The 14,356-nt window shown below is 41.8% G+C and overlaps 1 protein-coding gene across 1 annotated transcript; it reads right to left on the minus strand.

The window, feature by feature from the left end:
* Positions 1 to 12,542: 12,542 nt before the first annotated feature.
* On the minus strand, positions 12,543 to 13,496 carry LOC105995324 (olfactory receptor 6Q1). Its single transcript, XM_013029028.1, has one exon. It carries the CDS (start codon positions 13,494 to 13,496, stop codon positions 12,543 to 12,545), a length of 954 nt encoding a protein of 317 aa, XP_012884482.1.
* Between the last annotated feature and the right edge of the window lie 860 nt (positions 13,497 to 14,356).

The following is a 14,356-nucleotide window of genomic DNA, read 5'->3' on the forward strand; positions in this document are numbered from 1 at the left end:
AGGAGGGAGGGAGGGAGGGAGGGAGGGAGGGAGGGAGGGAAAAAACATTCTGGTAGATGAAGATACAGCTCAATTGTACAGCATTTTCCTAGCATTTTCTAAGCCATGGAGTCTGTCTTCAGCACCATAAGAAATTAATTAGTTTAACTTAATTTAACACAAAATTCCATAGTGCCCATACTGCTTTGTGCTTTGAAGGCAGAAATGACTTTTTTGTATCCTAGATACAAACTATATATGACATGAAGAAGGATGCTACCTAATTTGTATAGTAACTGGGCTAATTTGCTTTTAATTATTATTCAAAGACCAGCCTCCTGGTAAATATATCTAAGAAAAGATCCAGTGCTTCCACATTTCCTTCACCTTGCTTTTCACTTCCTTACATTCCATAGGTTAACACAAAGTTGGAATTTTTTTTCTAAGCAGAGCTTTTTTTCCCCTAAAATGTGCAGAGATAAGGTAGCTACTTCCAAATACCAGCACATGCAGATAAGGAAGACCTGTCATCATCAGGAGGAAGTGTCCCCAACATAGTGAACACACTGATCCTCACCAGTGTCTGTCTTTCTGCCACCCCCACCCTCTCCCAGGTGCTCCATTACACATGGAACACCCACTTCCCAACCAAAGCCCATGAGGAGGTTTTCTCCACCAAGGATGGGGAGATGTTGACAACAATGGAGATTAAATATACCAATGTTCTCCCAATTCAGGGAGGACAAAGAGATGTTAGATAGTTGGGCTTCAAAGCACCAACTGGAAAAGAGCTACAGATAGATCAATGAAAGATCAATTATGTGGACAGTAGGACAGTTAAAGGTAAGACCCAGAACCCTTCTGCATACCAAGCCCCCAACCATAGTTGGATGACCTGATTTGGCCCAGAAAGGTGGAATGTTGGCCTACTCAGCTTGGGATCTTCAGAAATGAAACTTCCCAAAATGACTCCATGGATCCCACAATAAAGACGCTTCCTACAGAATCTAGACAGTATTATTACTATCACCATTATTATAATATTATTATTAATGACACAATTGCTCTAAAAAGGGAAACTATAGCAAGAGCCAGAGGGAGTGGAAAGGAGAAGATGAAGGGGTTGTGAGTATGACAATGCACTTCATAGACATGTATTAAAATAGAATAATGAGCACAGGGCTGGTGGCTAACACCTGTATTCCTAGCTACTCAGGAGGCTGAGATCTAGAGGATCATAGCTTAAAGCCAGCCCCGCAGAAAAGTCTGTGTGACTATATCAACAGAATAACCAGCAGGATTGGAGGTGTAAGTCAAGTTGTAGAGCGTCAGCCAAGAAAGCAAGACAAGTGAGTGCTGGGTCCTGAGATCAAGCTCCAGTACCACCAGCACCAAAAAACATAGAATAATGAAACTCGGTATAAATAGTTTTGGAAGGGTGATGGATACTTTAAAAATAAATAAAAGGGTAATAGCCAGGCGCCAGTGGCTCACATCTGTAATCCTAGCTACTCAGGAGGCTGAGATCTGAAGATTGTTGTTCAAAGCCAGGCCAGGGAAGAAAGTCCGTGAGACTCTTATCTCCAATAAACTACTAGAAAACCGGAAGTGGCACTATGGCTCAAGTGGTAGAGCGCTCGCGCCTTGAGCTGAAGAGCACAGGGACAGCATCCAGGCCCAGAGTTAAAGCCCCACAACCGGCCAAAAAAAAAAAGAGTAATAGAAGAGATGCATTTGCTTAAAGTTAATTATACAGAAAGGTCATAGTGATATTCCTTTGTACAATTAATATTTTTAAAAAGAGAGGAAATAAGGAAGCTTGCCAAAGACAAAAAAAGTCATTCACCAGAAAATGCTTTCATCAGACTTTCCAAAAAACAAACTAACTTAAGCTCTGAAGCATGATCCCGCTCTCAATGGTTCTCAACTTGGGGTGTTTTTTTCCTCTCAGGAGACAATGGCGATTTCAAGAGACAATTTACTTGTCATAAACTTGGGGAGCGAAAATGCCTCTAGCATTCAGTGGGTAGAGGCCAGAGAAAAGGTTAAACAGCCACACAGTGACATGCACAGACTCCATCGCCAATGTCAGCCATGCACAGGGGAAGAAAGCCTCATCCATAAATCTTTGAAGATGGGCATGGAGGTGCACACCTGTAACCCCAGCACGGAGAAGCTGAGGCAGGAGGATCACGAGCTGAATAAAAAGGGAGGGGAGAAGAGAGAAGAGGAGGGAGGGAACTCACTCTTTGTTTCTGGATCACTGTAAATGGTTCAGTTCTACTTGATTTTTTTGGGGGGGGGTTCCGGTCATGGGGCCTGAATTCTGGGCCTGGGCGCTGTCCCTCGGCTCTTCAGCTCAAGGCTAGCAGTCTACCACTTGAGCCACAGCACCACTTCCGGCTTTTTTTCTTTTTGCTTATGTGGTGCTGGGGAATCGAACCCAGGGCCTCAGGCATGCAAGGCAAGCACTCTACCACTGAGCCACATTCCCAGCCCTCTACTTGATCTTGTGGCAGACAGAAATGATTTCCTTGAAATACAACTGAGCCCAGCATGAAGGGAAAACTTCTCATCTAGTACTTCAGAATATCATTCTACCTCATGAAAACTTGTTGTGTACTTCTGTCATCTGGCCACTGTGACATTATTTGCATTATCTGGTTAAGCTTCATACCAACTTCAAGTTAAATACAGCTACATCCCATTTTGTTGACAAGGAAACTAAGGCTTAGAGATGTAAAGCCCAAGCTCACACATTTCATAAATGATAGAAGCCAAACTCTATCCCAAGCCCATTTCTAGCCCAGAATTTCTTGGTTTACCCACTTGAATATGAAATTCTTAATTTTTGAGGGGGAGGGGTCCGGTCGTGAGCCACAGCACCACTTCCGGCTTTTTCTGTTTATGTGGTGCTGAGGAATCAAACCCAGGGCCTCATGCATGCAAGGCAAGCACTCTACCACTGAGCCACCTTCCCAGCCCAATATGAAATTCTTAAAAGTTCTTCTATTTCCTTAAAAGTTTTGCATAGCATGAAACAAGTTGATAATTATTTAAAGAGATGGAGAACAGAAAGACAGGAAAAGGAGGTAACAAAATTTAATTTAAAAAAAGGAAGGTATGATTAAGTGAACAGGAAAAAAAGGGAGGAAAGGAAGAAGGGAAGGAAGGAGGGAGGGAGAGAAAGAAAGAAAGAGAAAAAAGAAGGGAGGGAGGGAGGGAGGGAGGGAAGGAAGGAAGGAAGGAAGGAAGGAAGGAAGGAAGGAAGGAAGGAAGGAAAAGAGAGAAAGAAAGAAAAAACAAAAATAAATTTTTGAAAAGGAAGGTGTAGGAAAAGAGAGGGATCTTATAAGGGAAGTGAATTAATCTTTAAAATCAGTTCATAGCCAGGTGCCTGTAGCTCGCACCTGTATTCCTAGCTACTCAGGAGGCTGAGATCTGAAGATTGTGGTTTAAAGTTAGGCCAGGGGGGCTGAGAAGGTGGCTCAGTGGTAGAGTGCTTGCCTTGCATGCCTGAGGCCCTGGGTTCAATTCCTCAGCACCACATAAGCAAAAAGAAAAAAGCCAGAAGTGGCAGTGCGGCTCAAGTGGTAGAGCGCTAGCCTTGAGCTGAAGAGCTAAGGGACAGCGCCCAGGCCCAGAGTTCAGGCCCCATGACAGGACCGAAAGAAAGAAAGAAAGAAAGAAAGGAAGGAAGGAAGAAAGGAAGGAAGGAAGAAAGAAAGAAAGAAAGTCAGGCCAGGCAGGAAAGTCTGTGAGACTCTTATCTCCAATTAACTACCAGAAAACCAGAAGTGGGACTGTGGCTCAAAGTGCTAGCTTAGAACAAAAAAGCTCAAGGACCACACTTAGGCCCTGAGTTCAAGCTCCACAATCAACAACAAAAAAAAATCAGCTCATGGATGCTACTCCATGTCCTCTTCGGTCTCCCGGCCCTTTCTCCAAAATTGTGCAGGTCTCTTCCTCCCTCTGCAATGAAAAATGTCCTATGAGAACCAGGGAGCACACTCTATATGAGAAATCAAAATGCTGCCATGACTGCCTTCCAGGCCCCACAGGTAAAATCCCTATATCACCAGATAAGGAGGGAGGTTGGCCCTTGGTCACAGGTTGGCCAAACAGCATGACGAGGGAGGGTCTGGAGGGAAGGGAAGCTCATGTTCATGCTGTGGAGGGGGTTAATCAATTAGGAAAAAGTCCAGGGAAAGAGAACAAAAAGATGGCATCCCTGTGGTCTTCACACACACAACTCTACAACCATTTAAAGTCATTACATTCATTCTTCCTGTCATCAACCATAAGGTTGTCCAAATTTTGTACCTAGCTTATATCTGGTATGTGGCAGGCATTCTCTAAGTGTTGAAAATAAGTCTCTTATGACTTAATCTATATTCTACTAAGATGTCATTCATTTAACAGATATCCACTAGGGTAGATAGCACCCAGGGTAGGCATCTTCTGTTTGGGTGCAAGAGCAACAACAACAAATCAGGAATGGTCACAAGACTTCTAGAGCTCATGATATATCATGTATATTTAAATATATACACATGTATACATATATATACATATGTGTGTATATATACATATATGTATTGTGCATACATGTGTGTATGTATGTATATATACACATATAAAATTTGCCACACCCATTCCTAGTATAGCTCTTGTTTCTTAATAAAGAAACTAGAATATAAAGTCAGTATGCTTCAATATTCAACAGAAGAATGGATTCCTATGAAGGGTATGAGGAGAAATTTCTAAGTAAAGGAGCAGTATGTATGGGCCTTCAACAACAAATAGAGATGAAAAGCAATGAAGATTAAAGATAGACTAAGCCAGGGAGTGAATCACTAGGGAGCTGAGAGAAGTTGACTCTCTACTATCTTTGGAGATGGGTAAGAAGCAAAGGCCAGATCATAGAGGTCCTTACTTCCCACACTCTATAAGAAATGGGTCTCCACTCACTGACACATACAGAGAAGCACTGTGTATTTCAGTATGCAATTGGGAGGCATAAGACACGGGTGTACTGAAAAAGAAGAACAATAAGAACAGAAAGACCAGATTCATCATCTAGGTACTTGTTGAAGCCAAGAATTTGGAAACTCTACTCAAGAAGATAGACACTGCCCTTTAACCTTTTAAAGGAAAAGGAGTCACTCACTGAATGAAGCTGAGGGGGAACCATCAAAAGATGTTGGTGAGAAGATAAGGAAATGATATATAGAAGTCTGTGCACTTCAAAGTTAGGCAGACATGGAACGAAGAGTATAGAGAAAGAATAAAATCAAGGAAAGAGGTCAAATAAGAACATAGAATTGCTGAAAAACTCTATGCAATACAACTCTCTGAGATGCTGTCGTTGGGACAGTTTAGAAAAGACTGTCTATTTTTTAAAGGGAGGTGCATCACACAGACATAGTAAGTGTTCTGCGAACATTCCTAAAATTTTACAATGTAATGCATAAATAAATACCTAATTAATCAGCTACAGTTAAGAATTATAGCACTGTCTCAATGGTTGTTCAATTTGAAGGCAAGAAGCCCACCTAGGACATAGAGCTTCCGTAGGCTGATGAATGTTACTTTATGTGTGGCAAGCAGCTGCCATTAGGATTTCTGCCATCTGTGTCCTTGGCCCTGAGTCTGAGGACCACGTCCATTACCACTAGAGGAACTCTGAGTCTGGTGAGCAAACTACTGAAAATCAAATCATAAAATTGCTTCACTCTGGGAGAGTCTCCAGGAGCTTCTCCGTTCTGTTCTCTGACCCGTTTCCTCCTTTTCCCTTCAGATCGTGTCACATGTTAGAAGTCTCCTGTGGACCAGAGGCCAACATGGAGAAAAATCAATGTGTTCCCCCCAAAACCTTGACTTCCTGTCCTACCAAGAACTGCTAAGCACAGTGTTAGCTGTCTGCACAGCCCTCCTCTTCCTCTTTGCCTTGGCCATCTTGGGCATTTTCATCGAGCACCATCACACTCCCATCATCCGAGCCAATAATCGCCAGCTCAGCTGCCTGCTGCTGGCCTCCTTGGCACTCTGTTTCCTGCCCCTTCAGGTGCATCAGCCACCCAGGCCCCCTCACCTGGGCTGTGCGCCAGGCAGCTTTTGGAGTCACCTTCACAGTCTGTGTCTCCACCGTGCTAGCCAAGACCATCGAGGTGGTGGCTGCCTTTCATGACAGGTGACTAGACTCCCGGATCTGGAAGTGGACAGGCCCAGTCCTTCCCAGTACCATTTACAGTGTCTGTTCCCTCCTCCAGGCTGCCTTGTGCGTTCTCTGGGTGAGCAGATGGCTTCCACAGCCTATGAACTCTACAGATCCTGGGTTACTATAATACTATAACAGTTACTATAATAGTGTGATGGGGGCTCCCTACAACTGTTCTATGCCATGTTGGGCTACTTGGGTTTGCTAGGTCTGGTCAGCTTGCTGGTAATCTTTCCTACCCGCCAGCTGCCTGACACATTCAATGAAGCCAAGCATTATCACTATCGGTACGTTGGTCTGCTCTTGTGTCTGGGTGTCCTTCATACCCGCACATATGAGTGCTCAAGGTAAAGACTCAGTGGCCGTGGAGGTCTTTGCCATCTTGGCTTCAGGAGCAGGCCTCCTGCTCTGCTTCTTCTTTCCCAAGTGCTGCATCATCATCCTCTGCCCTAAAAAGAACACAAAAGGACAAATGCTTGGCAGACATCAGCTCAAGTGCAAAAAACAGAGGTGGATGGCAGAGCATGCTGCTTAGTCAAGGATGCTTTCCCCTAGCTCTCAGACAGAAGGACACTCCTTTCTCTGAGCCCTATCACTCCTGTCTGGACCCCTCTAGGACACTGAGCTGCTTTTATTCTATATTTCATTCCAATGGCAGGGGGGAGATGAAACATGAATGTAAATAGTATTGTCCCTAACAGAAGCTTTGGGTTCAATTCATTTTATGATTCCCCTACCCCCCTAAGCTCCCATTTGTTCAGTGCCTGGTATGAAGAGGGGACAGAATATATACTGGGGGAGGGCGGGGGATGAACATCTCCTTATGGAAAGTGAGCATTAGAAGAGGTCTTTGAAAAGAAGCAGCAAGGCAGAGTGACTGAGTGGAGTCAAACAACCCTAGTTCAAATCTTTTGGGCTCTTCCCTGTTGTTATTTTAATTTATTTGGGTATGTTTCTTAATCCCTGGGCTTCACATATTAAATATTTCCTCTAATGTAAAAATGAAGCCAAGCTTTCCTCTTCAAGTTTTTGTGGCTATAAGGGTTTCAATGTTCTAAGCACATAATAAGCACTTGAAAAGTAGACACTTAGAGAAATCTCGCCAAAGTAGGGAAAGAGTGGGAAGGAAAAGTGGCAAGGCATCAGTGTACACAGATTAAAAGTTGGATTAACTGGTCCCAGGCCCTGAGCACACTGGATGAGTAAGTTAGCTGAGGTCCTTCCTCCAGAGAAGATATTAATGTCACCTGCTTCATGTAATTACCAATGAGGAGCAAAAGAATTAACATGTACAGGACATGTGTAATAGTACCTACCACATAGTAAACACCAAACATATTTGTCAAATAATTCAATAAAGTCATACATGGAGTCATAAAACATCATCTCTTGATTGATGGATTGATTGATTGCTGAACAACTGAAACTGTTCAGACACTCTTGCTCCAAGCTAGGTCCTAGGCCACAGCCTTTAGAGAAGCTAAAGAATAATCATTCCTATCACAAAGATCTCTAAAGCCCACAAAATATTGGGCACCAATTAATTGAATGACAGGGCTCCTGGAACTTTCTTGAGGAGATAGAGCTTCATAGTTCTTTTAAGAAAGTGATTTTTTTGGAACTTGTACTGCAAATAATCACACTCACAAAATGGTGGATTTTCAGTTATTTTTGTATATCAAATTTTATTAAAGCAAGATTGTCTTTACATGTACAGGATTCTTCCTAAGAGCATATAATATCATTTTTGCCATTTTGCTTAATTTACCTAAAAAAATATAGGCTTAATCTTTAAGAAGCTAAAGTGATATTACTTTATTGATGTTGCCTACTGAATTAATTCTTAGAAACGTTTTCAGAATTCACAAAACAGTCCTTGGGTTTAAATGTAAATTCTCTCTATTGCCATAAATAGGAAGTCTATAACTCAATATGTCTTACTTTCTTTCCATCAGTAAGAAATCTAAAAGTCTCATTACTTTGCATTCATGTCAACTGGGTGCCTGGAAGTATATAAACCTTCTGTACCATCTAGACAAATCCTTATATTTAATCTGAAAAGGTTCTAATTTTTGCACCATGTTTGACTCTCATAGTCATCCGATGAATGGAAAATATCTTACTCATATTCAGTAAGTGAAATGGTTTTCAAAATGCAAAATGCTAAGTATGGAAAATATGACAGTTCACTAACTACCAGGCAAAACTAGGGTGCTAAAAGAAACTATAGTGTAATCTGCACATTTTTGGTCAGCTGAGAAATACCATCTCAGTAAGTCTGCCCATCCTTTCTGCCCAGTCCCAAGCTCAGCATTTTCTTTTTCCTTTTTTGTACATTGTAGCTTTTGGAAGCCACGTTCAGCTAATGATTAGAAATGTCTTTAGGAATACACTTTGCTACATGTAGGGAACTAGCTAAGCTATGATTGTCATTGTAAGCCTTGCTTTCAGAGAGGTGACATGGAGATCGTCTCAAATCAGTGTTCTAACACCATCTGATGTAAAAGCAGGATCCGCCTGTATTTCAAACAAGACAATGTAGTTTTTCTTTAAAGATTAGGTTTGTAGATCCCATGGAAATTTGGCTGTTAAGGGGGTTTGGTCTATGGTGGAAACAGCTGGTTCCCTACCAAACTTAGTCCTCCTCTTATTACAATAATCCAATGGTGCCCAACTATTATTACCACCCTGCCATTATTCATGCGGTATGTCTCACTTTTCACCAAACAGATGAGTATAACTGACCATTACTACATCTGGTCAAGAAACCTTATGATTCAGGTTGTGCAATCTTTATCCTCTTGCTCAGTGTTGACCATGTAAATAGCAACAAGACTCTGGGCCAAGCAATGGAAAGAGTCTTTACTGTAACTATTCTATTACACCACTGTAGCAAAAAAAAAAAAAAACTCTACCTGTCATTGTGGCAAGATATATGTATGTGACTATGTAATAAGGAGATTTGATTTATAAACTATATATATATATATTTACATACATACATATATATAGTCAATCATGGGGCTTGAAATCAGTGCCTAGGTGCTATCCCTGAACTTTTTCACTCAAGGCTAAAGCTCTACCACTTTGAGCCACAATGCCACTTCCAGTTTTCTGATGGTTAATTGGAGATAAGAATCTCATGAATGATCCTGCCCGGGCTGGCTTTGAACTGTGACCTGCAGATCTCAGCCTCCTGAGTAACTAGAATTACAGACATGGGCCATCCGCCCTTGGCTCTTGATAAAGTTTTCCTGTTAATTTTTATTTAAGCATTTGAAAGAATGAAAACCACTCTCCATTCACAAGCTATTAAAAAGCAAGTCCTGAGCTGGATTTGGCCTGAAACCTTTACTTTGTCAACACCTTAGTGGCCATTGTCCCAATAAAGTGGAAAAAATGTGGTTAAGCAGAGTTAGTTACCCAGATACCTGGAACATTCACCTGCCACTCCTGCTAGAAAAGGAAAACATCCTTCACTTCTTAAACTATAGTATGGTCACATTTTTCTTGTTATAGAATATGAGCATTTTCTGTTAACTATTACACATCCATAACTTCTGACTTCCCAATCAGGGCCTGGTTGGTGCGCATCACCCTCCTTTGAAATATGCAAGGTAAGCCAAGCATGGTAGAACACACCTACAGTCCCAGCATCTGTAAGGCAGAGGCAGAAGGATTGTAGGTTCCAGGCTAGCCCTGAGTCATACAGTGAAACTCTATCTCAAGAAAGTAAATAGATATCAGAATACTGCCACACACTATTTGCTAGCATCTTCGACAAATGGACCAGAAAGAGCTAGATACCCTTTGAGGAAGAGGATGGTAGAAAGGCACTGGATTTTCAGTACCAAACAGAAAGAAATGTATTTTGATGAGAATTTTTGAAAAGTAGAACAGAGTTTGAGAAAAACAGCTTCAGTGGGCATGTGTCCAACATGGAGCTCAGAGAGCACTCACCTGTAGAGGGCAGTGTTGCAAACCAAAGACTCAAAGAGCCAAAAACCTCAGAAAACCTGCAGACAGAAGTTTGCTTTTAAATGACAGTAATAAATACTGCCAGAACTTTATTTTAAAATAATAGAAATACATAAATAACAGAAAATTTAGAGAGGATAAGGAGACAAAGAAATTGTTTCAGTGAGCAGACCAGTAGAAAGAGCCGAGAGAAAAGCAGCAGAAAAGAAAAAGATTCCCCCACCCCCAAAAAAAGGCACAATTAACTCAATTCCTATAAGATTTATGGAATCAATACCCAGAAGGTTTGTAACCTAACCTTGCACACGGGCACTGGGGAAGTTCTTAGTTTTTCCTGCCACTCAGTAACAAGTACAGGGGCAAGAAGCCATTTTGATAGGACTCCCTCTCTGACTTCGTAGCCTTGGAAGTCCAAATTGTTCTGTCTCTCAGAATCTACAGCAAGGGCTGTTTGTCCACTGAAAGTTAGCCTGCAAAGCCGGGCAAGCTACAGGGTTCTGACTCAGAGTCAGAGATACCTCTGTGTCTCTCCACAAGGTGGGAAACTGAGAAGAGCTGCAGAGAAGAAAGGAAGTCACTTCCCATCTGGACAGTTACGTGGAGGAGCAGCTACCAGAGCTCAGAGAGCAGGAGGGAACAGTGGGGAGAGATTAGCAGGACGCAGCACTCTAGAGTCTGTGGTGACATTGACTCTATCCTCAGAAGGCTTCCCTGCCCCAGAGCCATTCTCTAAAGACGGGCTCCAGACTCTTCTCTCGCTGGATGGCGTATAGCTGAAATGGTCTGGAAAAATAGTGCTAGTCAGTAAACAGCAAGATTTGGTACTGTGCTCACACAATTGATGATCTTTAGAGAACTGGAATCCTGTCCTCTCTCCCTCTTTTTCTTAATTTTAACTTTATTTTCTCCATTTTTTTCTTTTTTCTGCTTGCTTGCTTTTCTATACTTTTTTCTATTCTACTTTTTTACACATTTTTTTTTTTGCTTTTAAGCGTTCCTTGCATTAGTTCTCCATTTAACATCTAATTTTTGAACTTTGGTTTGCTTTGTTTTAGTTCTTGTTGTTGTTGCTGCCTGCTGCTGCTATTGGTGGTGGTAGTGGTGATTGTATTGCTATTGTCCTTGGATTTAGGGTTTGTGGAGTTTTTGCTTTTTGTTTTGTTTTGTTCATTAATTGGTTGTTGAATTCTCTTTCTTTTTCGTTTTCTTTGTATTTATCTTCTTAGCTCATGCTTTATTCCTCTAATGTTACTGGGTAGTAGTGAATGTTTTTAACTGGTTATTACTACATTTCTATAAAAAGTTTGTGTTTGTGTGTATCAGTTGTCATTAGCACTGCAGGTAGCATTCCCCTCCCTGAGCAGTATTGTGGAATCAGGCCTACTGCTTTATTCACTTTGAGCAATTTTGGCTACTGAGTTATACCCCAGTCCAGAGGAAGAACTGGTACCTCAATTCTGCCACAACTTAATCCTGCTTTAAACATTGAAAATGCATCATTGGAACATCACAGGTGTTTAAAGTCTCCAACCAATGACTTTGTCCTAGATACACAAATCCCAATGGAGAAGAAACTCCTCAAAAGCTTAATTCCACAGTAATAGATTCTAAAGACAGTGACGTGGATAAAATGCTAACCAAGGAATTCAAGAGTGATTGTAATAATGATCAACAAATTCAAGAACATCAATAAATACGTGGATGAATTCAAAGGTAACACAAAAAGCTGAATGAAATAAAGAAGACAATACAAGATATGAAAGTGGAATTCAATTTTTAAGAGATATAAATTCTGAGAAACAAACTGGGAATTTGGAAATGAAAATTTCAGTATGTAACATCTTTTAAAACTAATTCAAAAACCTCACCAATAAACTAGACAGTGTAGAAAACAATGCCAGGGCTTGAAGGAAAAATAAGAAAATTAGAACATTCAGAGAGAAACGAAGAAAAAAATTAAAAACATGAACTACCTACAAGACCTCAGGGGTAACATTTAAAAGACAAAACCTATGAACCATGGACATAGAAGGAAGAAAAGAGGTACACGCTTTTAAAAATAGCTTAGAAAACATGTTCAGTAAGAATAATACACGAGAATTATCCAATTCTTGGGAAAGAGATGGAGATTTGGGAACAAGCTAGGACAGAAAATAGATACTACATGAAGAAGCAATGCAATGGATGGATAACAACAAGCAAAGTTGGGGGGGATCAAAAAACTAGAAGAGAAACGTAGGTGTAAATATCTTAATGGAATTAGTCAGATTTAGAAAGTCTCTATAGAAAGAAAATGGGGTGCAAGGGAGGAGAGAACTTTTTAAAGAAATTTTAAAGCAATCTTAAAGAAGAGCCACCTGCCTCTTCACTTCCTTTCCCAAGACTTGAGGGACAAGGCTCGGCCCAGGGCTCCCTTCACCTCCTTGTTGCGAAGGCTGTAGATGAGGGGGTTGAGCATGGGTGTGACAATGGAGTAGAAGACAGACACCACCTTGTTGAAGTTAATGGAGGAAGCCACCTTGGTCCGGACATACATAAAGAAAAGTGTGCCATAGAAGATGCCCACCACTGTGAGGTGAGCGGCACACGTGGAAAAGGCCTTCTGACGTTCCGCAGCTGAGCGGATGTGCAGCAGCGTCCAGACAATGCAGCCATAGGACACAGCAATGACTGTCGAGGAGGCCAGGAGCACAGCCAGAGACACCATGAAGTCCGTGGTCTCCTTCAGCGTGACATCGGAGCAGGACAGAGCAAGCAGAGGCGAGTCATCGCAGAAGAAGTGATCCACAACGTTGGGACCACAAAATCTCAACTGAGTCATGAGGTAGATAGGCAAAATGGGTGTGAGAAAGCCAACCAGCCAACAAGCAGCTGCCAGACGGATACAGGTACCCCAGGACACTAAGGACCCATAGCGGAGTGGTATGCAAATGGCCACATAGCGGTCATAAGCCATGGCAGCCAGTAGGAAACACTCGGTAGCTCCTAGGAAGGTGAAGATGAAGAGCTGGGACAGGCAGCCAGCATAGGATATCGTTTTGCCCCCGTTGACATCCACAAAACCAGCCAGCATCTTGGGGACTGTGACAGTCGTGTAACAGATTTCAAGGCAGGACAAATGTGTCAGGAAGAAATACATGGGTCTCTGTAGTCGATGGTTCAAGCCTACCACTAAGATGATGGCCGTGTTCTCTGCCAAGGTGAACAGGTACATGATGAGAAAAAGTGTGAAGAAAAGGAAGCGTTCTTCGTACACCTCAGCAAAGCCCACCATGACAAACTCTGTGACCTGGGTCCAGTTCTGAGTATGTGGCTGCATATATGGGAATGAGGACTCAGTAGAGTCATAGCCTTACAGAGACCATGAAATTCAATCAGAACCTGGAAGGATGTGGATTAACACACTTTCCACTGCAAAAGAGGACAGTAAAATCAAGATACTGACCATAGCCACAAAGAATTCTTTTAGTCAGTGATGGACACAAGAGCGGTCTAGTACAAAATGATAAAAACTCTAGATAGAAATAAGACAGGGAGTTATGGTAGGAAGTAGCAGGGAAGCTTAAGTCATCTTGAGAAATCTTCTTGGAAGGACTGTCTAAAATTGAACCTGAAAGAGAAGTATAAGTTAATGAAATAAAAGGTAGAGAAGTAGAAAAGATATTGCAGGTATATATCTCAGACATGGTGAAGATCATTGTGGATTTGGGAAATTACAAGTCAATACAGTTTGCCATAGAAATTAAGAGCTTGGCTAAGCATACCTTGCTTTGAATAGGAGGAAAAACCTTTTAAAAGTGTGACATTTCTTTAAAGGCCAGTACTGGGACTTGAACTGAGGGTCTGAGAGCTGCCCCCTTAGCTTTCTTATTCAAGGTTTGTGCTCTACATTGAAGCTACAGCTTCATTTTGAGCTTTTGGGTGGTTAAAGAATCTCTAGGAGTTTCCCGCCCAGGTTGGCTTTGAATCATGATCCCCAGCCTTCTGGGTAGCTAGGATTACAGGCATGGACCACCAGCACCCAGCAGAACAATGAAATTTTAATCCAGGTAATCTCTATAGAGCCCTTAGCATCTTGTTTGGGTGTGTGAATGTTATGGAGAATTTCAATGCATTGACTTCTGGAATAGAGTATGAGGCTTGAGCTTGGCTAGGGCCACGTAATGAAGAATATTAGCT

The sequence above is a fragment of the Dipodomys ordii genome, unplaced genomic scaffold (genome assembly GCF_000151885.1).
Source record: "Dipodomys ordii isolate 6190 unplaced genomic scaffold, Dord_2.0 Scaffold117, whole genome shotgun sequence".
In the NCBI taxonomy this organism is placed as follows: Eukaryota; Metazoa; Chordata; class Mammalia; order Rodentia; family Heteromyidae; genus Dipodomys; species Dipodomys ordii.

Coding starts and splice junctions, on each gene's coding strand:
- LOC105995324 (XM_013029028.1), bottom strand. CDS start 13,496: ATGCAGCCACATACTCAGAACTGGACCCAGGTCACAGAGTTTGTCATG.